The sequence below is a fragment of the Mauremys reevesii genome, linkage group 3, assembly GCF_016161935.1.
Source record: "Mauremys reevesii isolate NIE-2019 linkage group 3, ASM1616193v1, whole genome shotgun sequence".
In the NCBI taxonomy this organism is placed as follows: Eukaryota; Metazoa; Chordata; order Testudines; family Geoemydidae; genus Mauremys; species Mauremys reevesii.
The window spans coordinates 49,012,339-49,035,436 of record NC_052625.1 but is presented as its reverse complement, the minus strand read 5'-3'; the positions used below and the strand labels follow the sequence as shown (position 1 = coordinate 49,035,436).

At 41.3% G+C, this 23,098-nt stretch overlaps 1 protein-coding gene across 1 annotated transcript in view; it reads right to left on the bottom strand.

Annotated features, from left to right (window-relative positions):
- Nucleotides 1–23,098, bottom strand: part of USH2A (usherin) — a 577,940-nt gene that overhangs the window by 425,304 nt on the left and 129,538 nt on the right. The window contains exons 20-21 of the mRNA XM_039530373.1: nucleotides 22,857–23,001; nucleotides 12,780–13,010 (exon numbers count right to left, since the gene is read on the bottom strand). Coding sequence (XP_039386307.1) covers nucleotides 12,780–13,010; nucleotides 22,857–23,001 — 376 coding nt within the window. The remainder of the gene's footprint in view (nucleotides 1–12,779; nucleotides 13,011–22,856; nucleotides 23,002–23,098) is intronic.

Sequence of the window (23,098 nt, the reverse complement as noted above, 5' to 3'; positions counted from 1 at the left end):
ATGCTACAAGAGGTAAATATGAGAATTCATACACAAGTGGAGAATTGGGGTTTTTCTGTACTGGCTACAATAAATCTTTTTACAATACAGAAGAGATAGAAAAAGCAGATGCTTGATGCTGATAGAAAGTATGTCTAGGCCTAACAAAAACAGTTCATCTTAGTGAAAATATTACCCCTGTAACACTGGCGAGGTCAGTGTCAGCTTGGAATATTTGCTGCATAAGTCCCTGTTGTGCATGTTAGAAAACGTTTTAAGATTTTTTTCATAAAGCAGCACAGTTCCCTTTGTTGTGCTGGATCACTCCTTTTTCTTTATATCCATCTCCCCCATCTCCTGATCTTTAGGCTTCTTGGGATTAGTAAGGAAGGAAGGAATGTCTTTTTCCAGATGAAACTGTGAATTCATTTTAAGTGCAAGGACTAAATTCTCGCTAAAATGTGCCCACTGCAACCTTCACACAAGAGGATCTTTGTCTGACGAGGAAAGTTTCTGGGGATGTACAGGAAGGGCAGGAAGCAGTTGGGGCCAGGTCAGGAGAAAAAGTCACTGCACTGTCCTCTTTTTACCAGGATCTGGTTAGCACAGGTACTCAGTATGGAAGGATTATAGTTATCAGATAAAATGAATTGGAAAAGGATTTGAAGGAAAGCATCCCTAAGGGAACTGAGTAAGGGGGGTAGGGGCACCTGCATTTCATACTGTGGGGAGATGACATCCTCCCTCCTCTTTGTAACCCCCTTTAAAGGAGGTGATGAAAAGAGCTTGAAACTCATACCTCTGGAACAGTGGGGAAATTGATCCCTCTTCTTCCTGCACCATGCTATTTGTTGCCCATTACTCCCACATATTTTATGTGAATAAAACTGTGGCCTAATTTACACCACATCCATTGCCTCTTGTCTTTCTTCTGGAGTGGCCAGGCAATGGTTCTGGCAAAAAAGTGAAATGGCTCTTCACTGAGACTACCAACTTCATGGGGAGGCACAAGACCTTCAGTGAAAGGAAGTAAAATGAAGAGGAAAACATGAGTTAAAATGATTCTTTTGTGAAGACAAGACTGAGTCTGAAGAGAAAACTCAAGGGGCTTGGCATAAGAATCAAACAGGGTCTGAAAACACAAAGCACCTCTTGACAGACATCCCAAACATACTTTTAATGTCATCTTTGTAAAGTGACCATCTGTCCTAGTTTATCATAATATATTCCAGAATTTTCTTTTGGGATGTCTGAAATAGTTTGGGGGCATTTTGTGTTTTGTTTTCTATTTATCAATGAAAATATTTGTTTCTTGTAATAACTACAAAATGTTTATTCAACATTTATTGCAGTGCTGAATGGAATTTGCTCTATTGCTTCAATCTCATTTCAGATCACATGTAAAATGTGTTTAATGTTTTCTTCACTGGTTCTAAAAGAATATTTGTCTGCAACACAAAAAACACAACCCAGTTTGAGATAACTGTCAGTTTCTGCTCAAAGTTACAGTTCCAATTTAAAGCATATTCTCATTCAATATGTGGGTGATTATATAAGTAACTCCCCATACCCCACTTAAGATACTAAATAGAAGAATAGCAAAAGTGTTAAAAAATTTCATGGATCATAATCTGACAGATGATGACCATTTTTCTCAGTCATGTTACATCACAGCCTAAATACAGTGCACATTCATTTCCAGTTCTCATCTACTTCTGAACTAGAATTGTGTAATGGTGTTTTCCTATGGATCCGCATCCAGTAGAGAGTAGAAATTAAATCAACCAGTTTCACTGCCCAATATGAATTTAAAAACCTCTCCAGAGGTGGAAGAAAGCATCATTAACATGTTACCCAATAAATCCCCCCACCCCACCATATATATATTTTATGTGTGAGCATTCTCATATGATCTTGTGGTTAAGGCACTCAGGATATCTCGGCTCAAATGCTATGTATTGTTTCCCAGTATAAGAAAGAAGGGAACTACAAACTGCCCTACACTGTGGAGTTCCAACCTCAGGTTCAGGGGTCTGGCTTGGCCTGCTAAACTCTCCTGCCCCACCAAGGTTACTTTCTCATCAATTCATAGACTTTCTCTTATCTGTTCCCTAAAAATGACCTTACAGTACAGTAATTTCTTCAACAGTTTACCCAGCTGCAGTTTTTGAATCTTCTCCATTTAGGAAGGATTAAAGTCCTCACATGATTGAAAATAGACACAGTCTCTGTGGTTCAAATGAAAAACCAAAAAAAGGTCTTCCGGACAGGACAAAACCAGACATACTGGAGAGGCAACTTCCACCTTGTAGCGGCAGGTGAGCCGCTCCTAGCAGCCCTAACAACTCTTTATATTCCCTAAATGCTCCAGGTTGGGCTTCATAAGAGCCCAGAGAGCCACAGCTTCCCTTGAACTCAATCCATCCATCCCTACCTCCGCTGACTAGACCCTAAAGGCTTTGCGGCTCAGCAATGCTCCCAGACATCCAGGGCTCCTGACAGATGCAAACTCTGCCACAGACGTGCTGTCTGATCACAGGCATGTCATTTAGGCTGCAATTTTCAAAGGAGTGCAACAGAGTCAGAAACCCAGCTCCTGTTGAACCTAACTCCCTTAGGCACCTTTGAAAATCCCAGCCTTACTCTCACTGTGCCTCAGTTCTCCCATCTACAGAACAGGGACAGTACCTTCCCTACCTCACAGGGACATTGTGAAGATACATTTTTAATCCTTCTGAGGTATTCAGACACTAGAGTGATGAGGGCTATGGCAGGATGCCATCTTCAGAGAGCACCCTCTGATAGCATGAAGTGTCCCATAAGCACTTCGCCATCACTTGCCTCCTGGGTCTCCCAATAACTTTTTTGCAGTCCAAAATACTTAAAACAATACTCCTCTTCTTGAGAGTCTAATTTGTTAAGTCTACAAAAATGGTCTCTATTGGTCCTTTAAGCCGAAAGCCTTTCCCCTGGTCAGAGAACCCCACACCCCTCCTCCATGGGACTGTGTCCTGCTTCAAGTTGGCTTCTCCAAGATGATCTTTTTAAATTGGGCTCATCCAGTTCTACCTGGACTGGCAGCAAAGTCTTTCAAACAAACAGAACTCCACACCTCATAACAAAGCCCATTCTGCATAGGTGTGTCTGCTGGAGTGCAGTCTTCCAATCATCTTCACCTCTGGAAGACACATCAAACCACCTCAGTCTTTCTTCCTCTGGGAGAGGTCAGCAGGTGAGCAGTCCTTCTCCTGATAGTATCTTTTCTATTACACCTCTACCCCGATATAATGTGACCTGATATAACACTAATTTGGATGTAATGCTGTAAAGCAGCGCTCTGAGGGGGTGGGGCTGCGCGCTCCAGCGGATCAAAGCAAGTTCAATATAATGCAGTTTCCCCTATAACGCGGTAAGATTTTTTGGCTCCCGAGGACAGCGTTATATCGGGGTAGAGGTGTATTAGGGAAGAGGCAGATTATATATGCTGCCCTCTCTTCCAAAACTGGTTAACAGAGAGAGAGGGGAGACTTTTCCTACCCTACAATACCAGGCTCCTGGGTCCAAATCCCTTAAATAAGCAGTAACCTGTTTGGGTTCCTCCCCCCTCGCCTGCAGACACCTCATGACCACTTCTTTTCTCCCAGCAACTGCCCGTGCCATTTCATAGACCAGTGTGTCTGTGTGCCAGAACTGCAACAAGGGATAGCTAGCTCCAGTCCCGCTACCACTTAATGGGGACAGAGCACCCTGTTCCACAAGGCTTACAAGTATCTCTCAGTGTACATAAATCTCAGTATAATCTCTTCTTCTCAGTCTGTGCTAAGGATACTAATCACTAGCCAAGTTCAGACTATGTATTAAACATACTGTATATAGCAATGAAAAAAGGCAAAATCTAAATAAAGCCACTAGCCACTGTAAATGCTCCCAGTAACAAAGATTTAGAGGCTTCTCTCCAGCAGCAAACACATCAGCATCAACAATAACATCTCTGCTGCTGCTCTGACCACTGTTAATTACTTACAGGTATGTTGAGGGGGAAGAAGAAAATATTAAATCTGATTCTTCAATAACTTTGGATGATTGAGGACTTTAAATTAGAGAGACATGAGCAATACTCATTGTAAATATGCCAAACAAAACAACTACAGGTACGTCTACAGTACGAAATTAATTCCATACTGTAATTTTATTCGAATTTTTGGAAGCGATTTTATACATTTGGTGTCGTGTGTCCCCACTAAAGCGCATGAATTCAGTGGAGTGCGTCCACAGTACTGAGGCTAGCATCGAATGTTGGAGCAGTGCACTGTGGAAGCTATCCCGCAGTTCCTGCAGTCTCTGCCGCCCATTGGAATAGTGGGTTAAGCTCCCAGTGCATGATGGGGCAAAAACATTCTTGCGGGTGTTTCTGGGTGTGTGCCATCACTCGCTCCTCCTTCCGTGAAAGCTACAGCAGACACCACACTACCAGCAGACAGTGCAGCACAGTGCACCGTCTGTCTCCTGGTACTATGAATCCACCTCGCATGTCCTCTCTTTCTATCTACTCTTTCATCTAACCATTTCCCGCCTTTTTTCGGCCACCAGGAACAGAGCCACACAGCTTCCGCCACTTTTTCCATGTTGTCTGTCCTGGGCTCCTGTGGAAGCTACAGAAGGCAACAAGTCCCCGCCATTTTTCGGCCATCGTGAACAGAACTGCACAGTTTCTGCCGCAAACTCTGCTCACGTTTCCACCACAAACTCTGCTCTCCTGCTCTTGCAGCTCTAACGAGCTTCCTGACTCCGTGAAAGCTACAGAAGACAACCATTTACCGCCTTTTATCAGCCATCTTGAACTGAACAGCTCATTTCGTGCCCTTTTTCCAGGATTACCCGTGCAGGCGCCATAGCGTGGCAAACATGGAGCCCACTCAGATCTCCACTGCACTTTTGACCATTGTAAATACCTCGCGCATTATTCAGCAGTATGTGCAGTACCTGCAAAACCAGGCAAGGAAGCGACAACAACGTAATTACTATACTGATGAGGACATTCCTAGAAGCACGGCATGTGGCAATTGGGAGATCATGGGGGCATTGGGCCTGGTTCATGCCATGGAATGCCGATTCTGGGCCCTGGAAACAAGCACTGACTGGTGGGACCACATAGTGTTGCAGGTCTGGGATAATTCCCAGTGGCTGCGAAACTTTTGTATGCGCAGGGCCACTTTCATGGAACTTTGTGACTTGCTGTCCCCTGCCCTGAAGCGCAGAGACACCAAAATGAGAGCAGCCCTCACAGTTGAGAAGCAAGTAGCCATAGCACTGTGGAAGCTTGCAACGCCCGACAGCTACCGGTCAGTCGGGAATAAGTTTGGAGTGGGCAAATCTACTGTGGGGGCTGCTGTGATGCAAGTATCCAACGCAATCATTGACCAGCTGCTATCAAGGGTAGTGACTCTGGGAAATGTGCAGATGGCTTTAATGCGCTGGGGTTCCCTAACTGCGGCGGGGCGATAGACGGAACGCATATCCCTATGTTGGTCCCGGCACACCGGTGTGGCCAGTACATAAATCGCAAGGGGTACTTTTCCATGGTGCTGCAAGCACTGGTGGATCACAAGAGACGTTTCACCGACATCAACATGGGATGGCCGGGAAAGGTGCATGACGCTCGCATCTTCAGGAACTCTGGTCTGTTTGAACAGCTGCAGGAAGGGACTTACTTTCCAGACCAGAAAATTACTGTTGGGGAGGTTGAAATGCCTATAATTATGCTTGGGGACCCAGCCTACCCCTTAATGCCATGGCTCATGAAGCTGTACACAGGCACCTTGGACAGTAGTAAGGAGCTGTTCAACTATAGGCTGAGCAAGTGCAGAATGGTGGTAGAATGTGCTTTTGGACGTTTGAAAGCTCACTGGCGCAGTTTACTGACTCAGTTAGATCTCAGCACAACCAATATTCCAATTGTAATTGCTGCTCGTTGTGTGCTCCACAGTCTCTGTGAGAGTAAGGGGGAGATGTTTATGGCGGGGTGGGAGGTTGAGGAAACTCACCTGGCAGCCAATTTTGCACAGCCAGACAACAGGGCGATTAGAAGAGTGCAGCAGGGCGCGCTGCACATCAGAGAAGCTTTGAAAGCCAGTTTCATGACTGGCCAGGGTACGGTGTGACAGTTGTGTCTGTTTCTCTTGAAGTTACCCGCCCTCATATATATGAAAGGAAATAAAGTCTAAATTGTTTAAAAACTGTTCTTTATTATTTGTTGCACAACACATTGAGAGAAATCAGAAGGCAGACTGGGGGCGGAGGTGGGCTAGGGGGGTGGAGGAGGAGGGAAGGACAAGTTGAGAAACCAAATAAAAAGTTCACATATGCCAGCTTTCTGCTGCTTGGGCGATCCTCTAGGGTTGAGTGTGTGGGTCCCCGTAGCCTCCCCCTCTTGTGTTCTTGGGTATCTGGGTGAGGAGGCTATGGAACTTGGGGAGGAGGGAGGGCGGTTATACAGGGGCTGCAGCGGCAGTCTGTGGTCCTGCTGCCTTTCCCGCATTAGATCCACCATACAGCAGAGCATGTCAGTTTGCTTCCCCATGAGCTTGACCATAGCTTCCTGCCTGCTCTCATCGCACGCGTCCCTCCTCTGTTCATGTTCCTGTAATGCTTTACGGGACTCCGCAATTGTTTGCCTCCATGCATTCAGCTGGGCCCTATCAGTGAGGGAGGACTGCATGAGCTCGGCGAACATGTCTTCCCGAGTTCATTTTCTCCGCCTTCTAATTTGGGCCAGCCTCTCGGACGGAGTAGATAGGGGCTGCATTGAAACATTTGCGCCTGCAGGAGGAGAAAAAGGGAGGGTAGTATTTTAAAATATACATTTCAGAGAAAAAAAGGGGACACTTTGGTATGAGTAAGCCATCACACACAGACAGGCAACAGAATTCAGCTTGCAGGCAGCCTAGGGGCATGCGGGGTTCTGCTTCTTCTACATTCATTTCAGTGTTTTCAAACTGCTGGGACCCCTTTCCCATAGCAAGCAATGCCTGGTGGGTTTGCCATAAAGGAAGGCCTGCGGGCTGCCTGGGATGATCACTTCACACAACACACAACCCCCCCACCCCCAACTCCCGCACCCACTGTGTGGCTCCGATGAGGCTCTGAGCAGGAATGAGCCCTTTAAACTATATGCGAACAGCCCAGCACAGCTGGGTTTCCCCCCCATCCCCCACCGCATGGCTCCAATCAGGCTCTCACCAGAAGTACCTTCTCCAGGGTCATGGTCCGGAAGCCCACATTGGAAGTGGGGGGAGGCTATTGGCTCCAACGTTAAGCATAGTTCCTGGCTAGGGGGGGAAATGGATTCCCCACTTGCCGCCTGTGCACTGTCCGCTGCCTCCTCCTCCTCTTTGTCCTCCAATGACTCTTCCTCCTCACTCCGTGCAACTCGCCCCTTGCAGGTGTCCATGGACAGTGGTGGGGTAGTGGTGATGTCACCTCCCCATAATTGCATGGAGCTCCCCATAATTGTATGGGGCTGTGACCCAGAGCGCCCGTTTGCCTCCCTGGATTTTTGGTATGCTTGCCTGAGCTCCTTGATTTTTGTTCGTCTCTGCTCTGCGTCCCTGGAGTAGCCTCTTTCCATCATGGTCCTGGAGACTTTTGCGTATGTATTTGCGTTCCTTTTTTTGGAACGTAGTTGTGCCATAACAGACTCGTCTCCCCAACATGCAATGAGATCCAGTACCTCCCATTCAGACCATGCTGGAGCTCATCTGCGAATCCGGGACTGCGTGATCTCTTGTGATGGTGGACTCTGCATGGTCACCTGTGATGGTGGACTGTGCTGACGGTCACCTGTGCTGATGGTGACCAAACAGGAAATGAAATTCAAAAGTTCCCGGGGCTTTTTCTGCCCTCCTGGCTAGTGCATCGGAGTTGAGAGTGTCGTCCAGAGTGGTCACAAGGGAGCATTCTGGGATAGCTCCTGGAGGACAATAATGTTGAATTGCGTCCACAATACCTTTAACCTGGGATTGTGATCTCGATTTAAGTGCTACTCCACTTGCCGAGGTCGAGTACAGAAATCGATTTAAAGAGCCCTTTAAATCGAAAAAGCCGGTTTGGTCACGTGGACGAAATCTTTTTTTTTTTTTTCCGAATTAACTCGGCTAATTCCAAAACAACAGACTAGTGTAGACCAGGCCTAATTGGTAAACTACATTCTACAGGACAAATTTTTGACTGAAAATACCCTCTCTGTACTCTAGAGTCATCTACTTTGCAATCACAAATTCCCAGCACAAGTAACTCTTAGACTTGTAAGTGAGTTTTAATGCACACAAACAGGTATTTTGGAAGGCCCTTTGAAAAACTGCCCTAAAGGGTACTTTCTCCAAACAAGACATTTTAAACTGTAATCGACTACATCTTCCTAACCAGCCACTAAATCCACAGTTGGAAAATTAACAGAGCTATCAGTAGTTTTTTCCCCCATTCTCTTTATTACCAAAGAGAATTTTAAACATAAGGACACATGCTAAAAACGCATTAACAAAAATAGTAGCTTCTAAGCAAGTCTCAGAACCCAGAATCAAGGTAATGTTTTAAAAGGAACATATACGTCGACCACCTGACTTTATCAACATCTCTAGGGCGGAAAGGCGTTCCCATCCTTCCACCTTCTGCAGACGGAGATTGCTAGATGTTCTCATAACCATAGTCATGGAAGTCACCTCACTGACCTCCTCCCCAGTTAAGTACGACTCATGAAACAAAGTGTATTTTGAGCACTTCAGAGACTGCAAAAGAGTCTAATGAAATAGTACCAGCAAAATTGATATGACATGACCTGAAACAGCATCACCTAAGCAAAATTACTAACAATTAGTGCACCCGGTAACATTTTTCAAAATATGGAGAATGCAGATAATTTAAGACATGTTTTGATACCTCCACAGTAGGGCAGGAGTGTTCAAAATAATTCAATCCACCTCTTCAGTAAAAGACTATTTTCAGATGCCTTAAATATGCAGCTGTATAGAGGAAAATTCTTCACAGTTTTGGGAACTGACAAGTTGCTTGTGGACAGCTGTGGCAGAAGTGATTTTCCTCTATACCTGACTTCCTCTCTACCTAATGTATACTCAGGGCACATTTTACTGTGCAGCTGGAGGCTTTGTTACAGACAGAAGGATGCTTCTTAGTACAGCCAATGTTTATTGCCTAACTTCTTTTTATAAGATGAATTTGGAAAACTTCCCAGATAATACATCTGCCCCTATTACTTGCCCCTCAGAGTACAAGAATGATCAGGGGAGGAAGTGAGGACAACTACATTTATTAGCAATGAATAAACTGATCTGTCTTTTCTGGAACAGTAAGTATTCACACACACCACGTCTGCTGGCTGGCATGTACAAGTTGGCACACTTTTGTGTCAAAAATGCACACAGCTGTATGCATAGCAAAACCATTCCATCTAAAGAATACACTCTATGCCAAATGCCTGACTTCAGTAGTGCATTGTAAGGGAAAGATTTAGGGAAGGAATATGTGGAGAAAACAATTAAAAAGGATTTTACCAACTCTTTCTTTTGAAGGTCTCATTCTTCAATTTCTCTGCCCCCTCTTCTCCCTCAGTGATATTTTGGAAGGGGTGCTGAATCCAGATGACTGAATGTACAGCTACCCACATTTATTTCTGGATAATTTATTGAGTTGTCAAGATACATGACTTCTACATTTCTGGGTATCATACTGGCTGATTTAACCTGATCACCAGGCGTTATCTGTAGATGTCTGGACAAATTGCTTACCATATTTCAGTCCCAGCCCATCTCCAAATACTATGACTAATAGCTGATCTCCATAGAAAGATTATAATCCCAAGTGATGATAAATGACATTTATCTGTATCATAAGCAGCCACAAAATGGCAAATTAAAGGGGATTTTATTTTAACATCTTCTCCCATCCCTTCTGTCTATACCTTCCAGAGTCTGCTTCAACCATCTCCAGAGAGACCTTTTCCTTACTCCTAGCCCTCAGTTTCAATAGTACAAACAACCTGACTGACTGCACTGTCCCATAGTCAAACAACACTTTGCTTGTAGCACCGAAGTCACGACAACAGAACAGACTATGTTAATGAGCCCAGCTAGCTGGCCCACCCACTGAAGGGAAATGAACACTCCGGGGCTTCTGAGCACCAATAGAGGGGACATTCAGTGATATCCACCACTCTTTGTCTCTCCTCAGACTCATAGTGGAAAATATCCCCCTCCACTGCAGACATGGAGCTGATAGCAATAGCCCAAATCAGAAAAACTGCACCCTTGATCCCCATACAGTTTAGGCCACAACAGTACAGAGAGACAATGGAATGAGCAAATAAAATATTTTCACTAAACACTCAGGGGAGGTTACATGCTTTTAGTATCAGGGGAATGAACATCAAGCAATTTAGGTGTTGTGGAGAGTCCATTGGCTGTTGCTAGGGGCTTGCTATGCAAAACTCCTGTGAATCACCACTGTGCTACAAAGTCAGCAAAATAAGTGAATACAAGACTTTTAATTGACACACTAGCATTGAGCAAAGTTATTTATTCAGCCCATCAACAGGAAATCAGAGAAAAGTGATCACTTTGGCCTTCATCATTTTCACCAGATTCAATCGGTACCATGAGCTGGCATCTCAGAAATCATCATGAGCTTGGCCTAGACATTTCCCAAGCAGCTCAATTTTCCACTGGTGCCCTGGAAACACACTTTTCTGGTCCACAAAATGAAGGGCATCAGCAGAAGCAGATTATTTCAATAGAGCACAGGGGTCAACACACATGTGGACAAGGGAGATCCAGTGGACATAGTGTACTTATATTTCCATAAAGCCTTTGAAAAGGTCCCTCACCAAAGGGTCTTACATAAATTAAGTTGTCATGGTATCAGAGGGAACAAAGGGTAGGAATAAATGGTAAATTTTCAGAATGGAGAGGGGTAACTAGTGGTGTTCCCCAAGGGTCAGTCCTAGGACCAGTCTTGTTCAACTTATTCATAAATGATCTGGAGAAAGGGGTAAATAGTGAGGTGGCAAAGTTTGCAGATGATACTAAACTGCTCAAGATAGTTAAAACCAAAGCAGACTGTGAAGAACTTCAAAAAGATCTCACAAAACTAAGTGATTGGGCAACAAAATCGCAAATGAAATTTAATGTGGATAAATGTAAAGTAATGCACATTGGAAAAAATAACCCCAACTATACATACAATATGATGGGGGCTAATTTAGCTACAACTAATCAGGAAAGAGATCTTGGCGTCATCGTGGATACTTCTCTGAAGACATCCACGCAGTGTGCAGTGGCAGTCAAAAAAGCAAACAGGATTTTAGGAATCATTAAAAAAGGGATAGAGAATAAGATGGAGAATATCTTATTGCCCTTATATAAATCCATGGTACGCCCACAACTTGAATACTGCACACAGATGTGGTCTCCTTATCTCAAAAAAAGATATACTGGCATTAGAAAAGGTTCAAAGAAGGGCAACTAAAATGATTAGGGGGTTGGAACTGGTCCCATATGAGGAGAGATTAAAGAGGCTAGGATTTTCATCTTGGAAAAGAGGAGACAAAGGGGGGATATGATAGATGTGTATAAAATCATGAGTGATGTGGAGAAAGTGAATAAGGAAAAGTTATTTACTTGTTCCCATAATATAAGAACTAGAGGCCACTAAATGAAATTAATGGGAGGCAGGTTTAAAACAAATAAAAGGAAGTTCTTCACACAGTGCACAGTCAACCTGTGGGACTCCTTGCCTGAGGAGGTTGTGAAGGCTAGATAACTAGAAAAGAGAACTAGATAAATTCATGCAGGTTAAGTCCATTAATGGCTATTAGCCAGGATGGGTAAGGAATCGTGTCCCTAGCCGCTGTTTGTCAGAGGGTGGAGATGGATGGCAGGAGAGAGATCACTTGATCATTACCTGTTAGATTCACTCCCTTTGGAACACCGGGCATTGGCCACTGTTGGCCAACAGGATACTGGGATGGATGGACCTTTGGTTTGACCCAGTATGGCCATTCTTATGTTCTTATTTTCTTATCTTTCACAGGCTTTCTGTTCAGTCTCCCAAGTTGAAAGTTCAATCTCCCAAGCCAGAAGCAAAGACATAAAGAGTGCTGATGATAGGTAGCAGCAACCCAAAAACAGCAGAACTATAGGTACCAGTCGATTTGTCAGATTGGTGACCCCCCCTCCCAACCCCTGCCCCCACCACACAACTAAAACACTGATGTTCATAGTCACAGATACATTTTGTCCCATGACTCTTAGAATACTACAGAAATCCAAAACAGGAGCAAGGGAGAGAGAGTTTTTCTACCAGCTCTCACACCACCACTGGGACACTAAATGGTAGCAGAGGAAGAAACATGCTTTAGAATCAATAATGAATACACTGCAGAGATCTCACCCCAGAAAAATAAATAAAAACCCAGTTTATATTTCCCACTAAGAAATATATCATGTCTGCAGCACAGCTCACCATAGCTCAGTGTCTGAGTCCAAAGGAATCAAAATCCCATGTCTGATAAAATTTTCTACAGGTTCTTTGTGAGAATTTGTAACTTTCAAGTGAATGCATTCAGTTACAGACTTAGCACAACTGAAGTAGTCTTTACATAGCTAACAATCACACAATACTCAAAGTAAAATCTACAGATCTCGCAATAAAAATGATATAGAAGATAATAAATGGTAAAACAAATGCAGAGTACAATTTAAACATTCCGTAAGTAATTTAAACTCATTTACCTGTAAAGTCGGTATTGGCAGGGAGAGTAGAACTGGGGAATTTGTAATAACCATTTCCTGGGAAACGGATTCCTTTCATTACTTCCACCCTCGTTATAGCTAAAGATGAATCCATTCTTTCCAGCTGGTAGATGGGAAAAGGCCCATTAAGTTCTTCAGGTTCATTCCAATGTATCTTTAACACTGTGCTGTTTACTCCTTCAAGAAGAGGGGCAGCAAGTTTTCTTGGAGCTATGTGTAGGGAAAAAAATTGTTACCCAGGCATAACTGTCCAGACTGCTTGGAACTTAATTTCATACACGTAATATATTGTTTATGAGGGACCCAGTTTCTGGTCAACCAAACAATAAATGCAAATCTCCACGGCGCCCCTATACTGTGCTACTATACTAATTGAAGGATTCTTGATATTTAAAAAAAAAAAACCTAGTCCCCACCCTGTAGTAATGTCTCATTTGCTCTTCAAACTTCGGATACAATTATCTACTATTCCATCCCACGCAGACCATGAGACATAACTCTTATAGAACCTTAATAATATGAATCACTTCCACATAATAGAATTAATGTTCCCTCTTTGGTTAGACTCTTAGCCCCCAATTCTGCATTGCTCTCAAGGGGCTCCATGTAGGCATACTCCCACAGGGTTCTCAATGCAGGGTCGGGGTCTAAATTCAGAGGAAAGTCAAACTTTAGTAGCTTCTTCCTAACTTCATTTTAGCACTCTGGTACATGAGCAAACAAGATTTTGCCACAAAGTGAACAAATTTTGGTCAACAAAAGCAGAACCATTATCCCAGTACTTGTATTGAGGACCTACACGGTGATTGCCCTCTAGCAAATAACCAGTTTGGCACATCCTCACTGTTTCCATGAAAGATTCTTCCTCAAAGCAGATATATAATTTTATGAGCCACTGTCATGTATACAGATAATTCTCCAAACTGAGTAAATGTTACTCTCCATCTTTTCTTGCCTAGAAGCTGGTGCTCTGTAGGACACTACGAAGCTGATACAAGACTGACTCTTTGCAGGTATGAATATGTCACAGAATTTGATATTATTACTTTATTTTCCCAATACTGGAACATTCAGTGTGACACCTATTAATCAAGCCAACTGTGATGATCATTCTACAGTTGAATTATGAAATAAAACTATTGAAGTTTTTAAAAAACACTGTACAGTAAGCCACTGGAGGGCAGCATGACCTGTTTGGATAACGAAATGATGGTCCTACAGGTGTGAGTGGATTGATTCAGCAAAGCAGTGTAACCAGCTATTGTCTACAGCTGATGTACAGTAGTTCTTTATTAGCGGAATCCATATCCATTTTATATTGTTAGTAACCCCTCTGTCTGATAAATAAGGATTTAATAAATGAATCTTTATTGTATGCAACTGGAAGGGAGATATGATGGAAACACGTTCAATTAAATCGTTCCCATGATGACTATAGGGCACCAAACTCACTTCAGGAATAACATGATCAGGACTGAAATACAGGTCTTGAAAATCTGATGAATTGCATCACAACACACCTTTGTGTATACTATGAGTTCATTGTATAGACCTTCATTTGGATTGAATTAATGATGTCCTTTTAAAGATTCTTGCATTTACAGGACTATTAACATACTTTTCTTTTCTCCCATTAACCCGTAGCATGTTGTTATTTCTTTTCCTCCAACTTGATAAATACTCTTCTTGAAGGGATGAAAAAACCCCCCACCAACCATACTGCGTGTGTTGTAAATTCCTATTCAGACATCATTTATGACTTCACAATCTAATTAGCATCACACTGCTATGTTAGAAATTTACAATGTCAAAATTAAAGTAGTGTGGTGTGAGGTCATAAGCTTTCCCTGCATAAGTAGGGCAGAACACTAATGAATTTCAATATAAATGCAGAGGTTTAAACAGAAAATGTGGCTTAACAATCAAAACTTCATCGCTGGAGAGAATAGGTGTATGTCAGCATTTTAAATGTGAGTACTGAGGTTGAGCCCTCCGGTTCAACTTACTGATGCTAAAACAGAAATGCTAAAATTCATTATTTCTAAAATGTACACAGATAGCCAACACTGATGACAACAAACATATCTCCCTTAGAAGTCCACCATTAATAAATGGTAGCTGCTTGGACTGTAATTATGGCATCCCTGCTACCCAAACTTGAAGCTTTTATGGGGCTTATGCAATTAACTACTTAAATGCATCGTAACACTTGCTTCTGTGACAGGGAAGTATTGATCTTTTAATCATTTTCAAGTCTCCTCTAGCACAAATAAATGTACTACAGTTACAGTTAATGCACTGTGTACATGCATTAAACACTGGCATGACACAATTTATTATTTGGTGATATATGGAATAGAAGCCTAGCCTTTCAGAAAGTCTTTGCTATAACATCAGTATTTAAAACTACAATGTCCTTGGTACTTGAGAATTCACCTCCTTGCACACAGTGAGAGCCTATTCTTAAGTCCAGACCCCCCAAAAAGCTGAAAATAAATCTGTAACTATGGCCTTCGTGGTACTGTATGCTGAAATTAAAAATATTCGGGACTAAAAGATACAGTATATATTTTCCTAAAGGTGTCACTGTGGTACCTGTAGCTACTATGTTAAGATGAATTGACTATAATTTTACCTATTTAAATTTTTTTCAGTCACATTCTGTTAAGACACATCTGTCAAAATAATGAGCATACTGTATTTTAGTAGATTCAAAGTCACATTTTGGATATTTTAATTATGTAGTTTTAATGTCTTGCACTATAATACATATTTAATATATTGTAAAGCTAAAACAGTATTTAAAAGCCAATGATCGCTGCATGCCACTGAGTAACAGAGGGCACCAAAAAGACCAGTAAAGACAGATGGTCCATACAGCTTATTTTAAAGTCATATATCCAAATATAGACGTGATTACATAGGTCATTACAAATAAGCCTTTCCTATGTATGTGAGTGCACATGCAAAAACGAAGTTGCTAAGTAAAGAGCAGTTAATTTTGTTTTTGTTTGAAATAATATCATTTTAGTTTTAGAATCTAAGACAGATGCCAGCATTTCACTCTGAACAGATGGTAATTCCATCTAATAGTGCATCTCTGTATTAGTAAGGTCTGTTGTGTATACAAACAGTAATAAACACTAGGTAAGGATCAAAATAAATTTTAATTGTTGACATTAAATTCTGGCAGCCACAGTTCTAAAGATGCAATATTCCTTTCTCAAGTCTGTCAGGTTTACTAATACAACTGCTAAAGCTTTTCCAAGGACTGCCAGATTCCTGTCCCAATAAAAATGGGTTTACAGTCTGGCTACAAAACCTTTACCACTCCACATACTTGTACATGTTTGAATAAATAATTTTCAGTGTATTACAGGTGGATGTTTCTGTACCCATCTGTATTAGTCTGCAATTAGCTATTTAAGGTTTTCAAGATGATTACAGGAGCAAGGTGTTACTCTTGTTTGTACTATTTTAAAAGGTAATATTAACAATGAAGACATAAATACTTAAACTTTTGACTGCTGTCCATTAGAGTTCATACTGTAGCACATACAAATCAGAGCTGTTGTGAACGTCACAACCATTTTGGAGGTGCCATTTTTTTTGGGGGGGGGGAGGTCATGGTGGCTTGAGTCTTATTCGTCTCCAAACTTTGCCTATGAGTAAAACAATATGCAAAGCCAGACAGCTATCAGTTTCATTATTGCTATAGGTTAGTTGGTTCACAGGACCCTGCAATTGCTGTAGCATTCCTGGTACAAGCTCCGCTTCCATATGCACTTCAAGCAGTATCAAATGTTGTCAATAGTAAATGAGTGAAGCAATAGCACTTATGGCTTCTGACAATCATTTTAGACTTTTTCAGGAGAATCTTTTTAGGGTTTGGTTTTTTTTTAAAGAAATTTTAATGAAAAAACAAATAAGAAAACATCCATAATGGGTATCAGGAGACCATTTAATAATATGTATTATAATCATATCTTTAAAATAAATGTAAAACACAGTATTTTAAAAAAAAATCATGAAAAATATATTGCTTCCACCATATGGGACAACCAACGACTTACCAACCGATTTAAGATGCAGCATATTGAGCTGACCATATGTTACAGTGCTGTTGAATGGCTGAGTGATTCATGCCCGTCACATTCTAGTATATCAATTAAAGCTCCTTGAAGTCTGCATGATTTGTGTCTCTGTTATTAAACCCTGCTAATTCATCCCACTTACACATCTGTTATAAATCTCTAGGAGTGCTGCATGATTCATGGCAATCTGTGAGCATGGTACAGCAAATTCTTCTCCTTGTAATTAACAGTAAATTGTTTTACTGCCATGCAATGAATTTTTCAGTTATATTGCAAATGAACTCCTAAATGCACGGTTCTTTCCTAAGAACTGACTTATATCATTAGGCAATTAAAAAGTATTGCTTTGAACCAAAAGCTTTTAATCAAGAGAAATACAACTTACACATACCTTAAAAACCATGCAAATTTGACACACTGGCAAAAGAATAATGTGAGCTACTTTCTGAAGTGTAATGTTGGGCGAACAAACAAACATTTGGCTTCCTACTATTTTACCAAGACTCAAAGAGCAGTTTAACTACAGCTTGAGAACACTCAGCGAGACAAGTTTGAGCAGATACTGTTTATCTCAGAAGTTACTTAAGTCATCTGTCATTACCAAATTTCTTAGATTACTTTACACTTCTCTAATTGTAAAACAGTGCCTTTATTCTTGAAATAAATAATCGGCTAATTAGCCAAGCTGAATCATCAGACGACTCAAATGCTGCTCAAGTGTTCTTGTCAAAGGTGAAGCAAATTCATTTCAGTTTTGCCTCTGCAACCTTCTGAAGAGGCTTTGATTTTTTTTTCCTTCTACTTTCTTGGCAGCAGCCTCAAATTCACGAGTCCATACATCAAGTCAGTAGTTTAACAACAAATGAAATTAAATTCAAAGAAGGGAAACTAATTGAAGGACAGCAACAAAAGTGTTTGGTAATGTGCTTTTTAATATGGCATGCCACATTTGCATGATAATTTTTCCTTTTTAGCATGGAGCAGAAAGTGACTGGCTTAATGAGGGATTATTCAAGACAGGAATGAACAAAATGCATTCATAACTGAGAACAAAGATTGTATTATGAAACAAAAACAGGCAACTGCCGAGAAGTAACTGGATGATTGGTTTATGCATTATGAATAAAAAGGTAGAAAAATATTTATATTAGTATTCACTAATGACTATATATACACAAGATTGTTGTAATTAAAATTATAAATTAACATATTAAGAGAGCTTGTTTAATCACTTTGGGTCCTATTCGCAATGAAAAGACTTATGTACATGCATGCAAAACAATGTGTGTTTTCAGACCAGCAGCAAACAGCCTTCATATTTTACTTTTAATAGAGAGAGAGAAGTTAATGCATGATTAATTACCAGCATAACAGGATATGGGTTGTTTTAAGACTGTTGCTTAGAATTGTGCAGAAAACCAATTTATGACAGGCATAAGCAAGTGATGCATTGCTAGTGCAAATGGAATGTAGCTCTCCAAAAGAGTTTGCACTGGACTTTTTTCATAAATGGATAAAAATGGACAAAATTACTTAGATTAAAAGGGTAATCAAAAAATAAAATGACATCCAGGAGCGTAAGACAGCCCAGACAGCCCATCCTCATCATTACCCCAGTAAACCCAGAGGCAACTCCAAAGCCAGCAATACAACTGCTTGAGGAGTCTGCCAAGAAGCCAGATGCAGCTGCTGCTGGAAGAATATCTTCTACAAATTAGCTTCTGAACCCTGTAATTGCCATCAAAAGCAAAGGAGCAGTATTACAATGTGCTGAGGTGAATGGCAGCAATCACAAGGGTGTGTTTTGGTGTCTTTTTAAAAAACAAACGATGTTAAATTTAAGTTTGAAAAAAAAAATTACAAAAGGACAAATGAAAGACAAACTTAATTACAAAAAGTGAGTTCAGCCACACAGCAGTTAATGAAACACAGCTGTATAGATTGTTTAAGTCACACTGACTATTTGATATTGAGATCTGTAGGATAAGCAATTACTGTTCTCACACAGCTAATTCTATTCTGCTGAAATGTCACAAACAGGAATGGGAGGGGCAGGGGAAGAAGAGACAACTAGATGTCTTTGTGCCTTATAGAAAACTTTTGAGCCCCTGAATGTTTTGCCTTTGAGAAATCTGCATTAATTTTACAATGACACTGATTTGACCATAAACTGCTTTAAAAAATGAACCATAGGTGCTGGAACTAGAGGTTCTAGGGGTGCTGCAACACCCACTGGCTGTAAGTGGTTTCCATTATATACAGGATTTACAGTTTGATTCATGGGTCTCAGCAACCCCACTATACAAATTGTTCCAGCACCTCTGAAATGAAGTCGAAATCCTTAATGACAAACATCTCTGACCTCATTTTAATATTCAGGAAGTGATGCAAATATTCCTAGTATTCTATGCAACTACGTTTTTTGAACCTCTTTCTTGTGACTAGATCCTCTCCTTGTGTAATTTGTATACCTCCAGTCTATGAAGCTATGCCAATTACCTCTGCTGGGAATGTGATCCATAATGTAATGGTCTGAATTAAACACAAAACAGAAAAAAAACTTTGAAAATAAAAAAAATAGTTTAAGATCCATGTCAAAGGGTATATGTCCTGAGTGCCCCTCATGGCTTCAGAGTGGCTGTGCAAGCAGCCCCATGCCTCGAGGGCCCTCTTCTAGGCATTCATAGTTCCTTTTTCCCATGGGCTGATCATCTGCTTGCATTCCTCACCATATGTGAGAAGGCATCTCCTTCCTAGTGTTGCAGCAGGGCACAACAGGACCAGTGCTTTTGCCTCAGTTTCTCTTTTCTTTCATAGCCTCCAGTAACTCCACCGAAGCTTTTCACATATAAATAGCCTTTTGTAGGGTTAATTACCACAAAAGGCTCTCAACCACAATCCAGATTTCTCCAGCACAAACCAAACAGTACATTTACTCTTTTAAGTCCCAATAATACATCAACACACCAAGTACAGCTCCAGCACCCCTCACCCCTACACCTCCCACCTCAGAATGTAGAGCTGGGGAGCATCTCCATCCTGTTTACTTACCAGATCTAGTTCTAGCCCTTACACAGAAACTCATCCCCCCATCATTTCCCAATCTTCATCTCTCTCCGGCTCTCCAGCTTAGACAGCCAGAAGGTATCTCCCTCAGCCCTCTCTGGCCATGGCTTTCTGCATTAGGGAAGTTCACAGGTAACTCAGCTGCCTTCTGCTTTCATGAACCTGATCTGACTCCACTGTTCCCCATGTCAGGAGCATCCCCTCCCTGAAGGTTCAGCCCAGCTCTGTTCCTTCTTCTGAGCTCTCGCTACTCTCATTACTCTGGGTTCTGAGCTCTCTCTCTTTCTCTGAAATTCCCTGAGTGAGACTGCCAAAGTCCCACTGCCTTCAGTCCCTTGGGAGCCTACAGGGGAAAGAGGGCCTCCAAGGAGAAAGCCCTGAAAGGCAGTGCTCAATTAAAATAGCACAGAAGAATGTTGTTGTGGGTCCTGAAAAAGGAGGGATAATGAGGCAAAAGGAAAAATTCCCTGAGAGCTGTAGCCCATGGTGGGCTGAGGAACTTTTTTTGTGTTTTGCCTATATTTGGAAAATAAAACTGTGCTTAGAAAGAGACTGGGGGGGGGGGAGGGTCCTTCCACTGTGGTATCAATAAGAGATAATGGGCCAAATTCTGTTCTCAAAAGTCAAAGGTCAATGGAAGCAGCCTTCAGCTCTACAACAAGCTGAAACAAAACTCAAGGCTACTTTAAATTGCACTGGATTGTAAACAGCCGTAAGGGACCATTACACTGAAGCACACTTTAGCCCCACCTCCTCCAGCAAGCTCCTTCTGCCAGGGGCCAACAGGGAGTGGCACAGAGCCAGTGTTAGTGATTCTTTGCCAAATGGAGATTCCTTCACACTCAGGGAATCCTCCCCTCCCCTTTCAAGGCAATTTTAATTCACCTTGAACCACTCAGTGGTGCAACAAGGACTTTGCATTGACCAGGATCTGAGCCACTATCCCTGCTGTTGATGGGAATGGCATCTCCAAGTCTGTCTAGTATTATTCTACCTTCTTATATTAACCCGAAGATTACAAAACCAGGAGGTTTTATTTTAAAAAATAAATATATTTTAAATACCTTTTTTTAGAAATATTGTTTCCCAGGATGGAACTGTTGCAAATATAAACCTGTTATGGAAATAGTATTAGACACTTAACTGTAGGATTGCAAACAATTTGCTACAGTTATGAAAAATCTGAATGGTGAAAGAAGAAATGGCATGCAAAATCCAAGTGTTTTGTTCTTTATATTTTAAAATTTATGAGCATAAAATCTGGGGAAATCAACATCAGTAGTACTGTTTCAACTGAGCAAATGCAATACGAGACTGAACCCTCCAATTCTCAAAGTGGTCACTCTCTGCAAGATCTGCAAACGGTGAACAGAAAAATGCTATAATGTGAAAAGTCTAATAAATCCAGACCTGTCTGTTATTCTGTTTTGTATTCTCCTGTCTTCTTTAATGTGATAGGTCTCTAAGCGTTAACACAACGGAGGAGGAGACAGTCATAAACAAGCTGTCAAGCTTAACCGAGCTATTCATTCTCAATCTTTGAATAAATATATACACGCAAGGTTGGATAATTTGTAACAACAACAAAGGGTCCTATGTAGGTCATATTGGTTTCTGGGGCTATTAGCCTTTGGAATCCCGTGGAACAGTGAGGTTCCTATGGGGCAGAGCTGTCCAGGCTGGCACTAATTTGATACTCCATTCCAGAGATGACAATTGGATGGTCGGGAATGATGGTGGAGAAATAAAGTCATGCTTATATGGAATGGGTTCTTAAGACAGAGCCAAGTTAAAATTTTAAAGAGGCTCAGCACGAAGAGATCAAAGAAATCTCCTGGAGTCCAGAAACAGAAGAGACACCATCTCAGAGCCATCTCTGTCCATTCAAACAGAAGGCCTGAACCGTGAGGGAGCGGTATCCATTGTGAGAGAACAAATCATTTTCCCCATAAACTGAAAACAGGTAGACTGGCAACCATGAAAGGGAAGAAGGGAACATTAAAAAGTTTTTTAAAATATTCTATATAGCAGGGGTTCTCAATTTTTTTTCACATTATGGACCACATCACAATAGATAGCTCATTTCGTGGATCACCTCCCCTACTGTTCATGACTGCAAGGACCACCTCCTTCCCATTCATGATTCCATACAGCAGTTGCATAACTGGAAATGGTAATATCGTGAAATTATTTAATGTTTGTTTGTTTTTATGTAGTGTCGCAGCTGGAAATAAGGAGAGAGCAATGTGACCAGCCAACTCTCTGCACACCACCAGCAAGTGTTCCACAGATTTGGAACTGATGTTTACAGTACTGCAGCTCTGTAACAGAGAACCTTCATAACCTGAATATTTTCAAATGGGCACACGCAAAATATGCATGTACATCAGTGTGTCTCTGGCATAGGTACACAAATACTCACCACACACAAGCTAGTCAAAGTTTGAAAGTCCAGTTCATAAGAAAAGAATTCAACTCCTACTCGCGTGTAAAGCCAAGCATTTGCAAAAGTGCATACACACTTCTGCATGCCTTCATTTGAAAATCTGGCACATGAAGACTTATAGGAAGCAACTGATTTATTATCAGCTCTAATCAGCGTAAGAGCTATGGATGGGCATGATATAAACAAACAGGAATAGGATAACTAAATAACTGACTTGTAATTGAGAGAGAAGCACATAAATCCTATCGCATTAGAGTATACTGTAAACCTGCATGGAAAACATTTTGTTTTGTTTCTAAACTGTCAAGGTAAACAAATTATAATTAAGCAAGTCACTTTATATTAATACAACACCTATCCCTGTCACTGTGCATCAAACTATGATCATCTGTAATGGTACTCATTAGAAAGCTGCGTCAACTTTGTACATGGATCAGATTATTTCCTTACCAGCTGCTAAGGTTTGTCCGATGCTTGGCTCACTGGTTACACATTCAATTCGATTGCAGAGAGTAATAGTGAAGTTGTACATTGTGTAGGGTTTTAATCCTGTCACTATATAGGACAGCTCATGAGCTTCAGCTATATACACAATCTGCAAGGCAAACAAATTGGAAGATGGTACTTAGTTAAATAATGTTTTCATTCCTGTTAATAGAGGATATGATCGCTAATAAGAAATTAGACTCTGA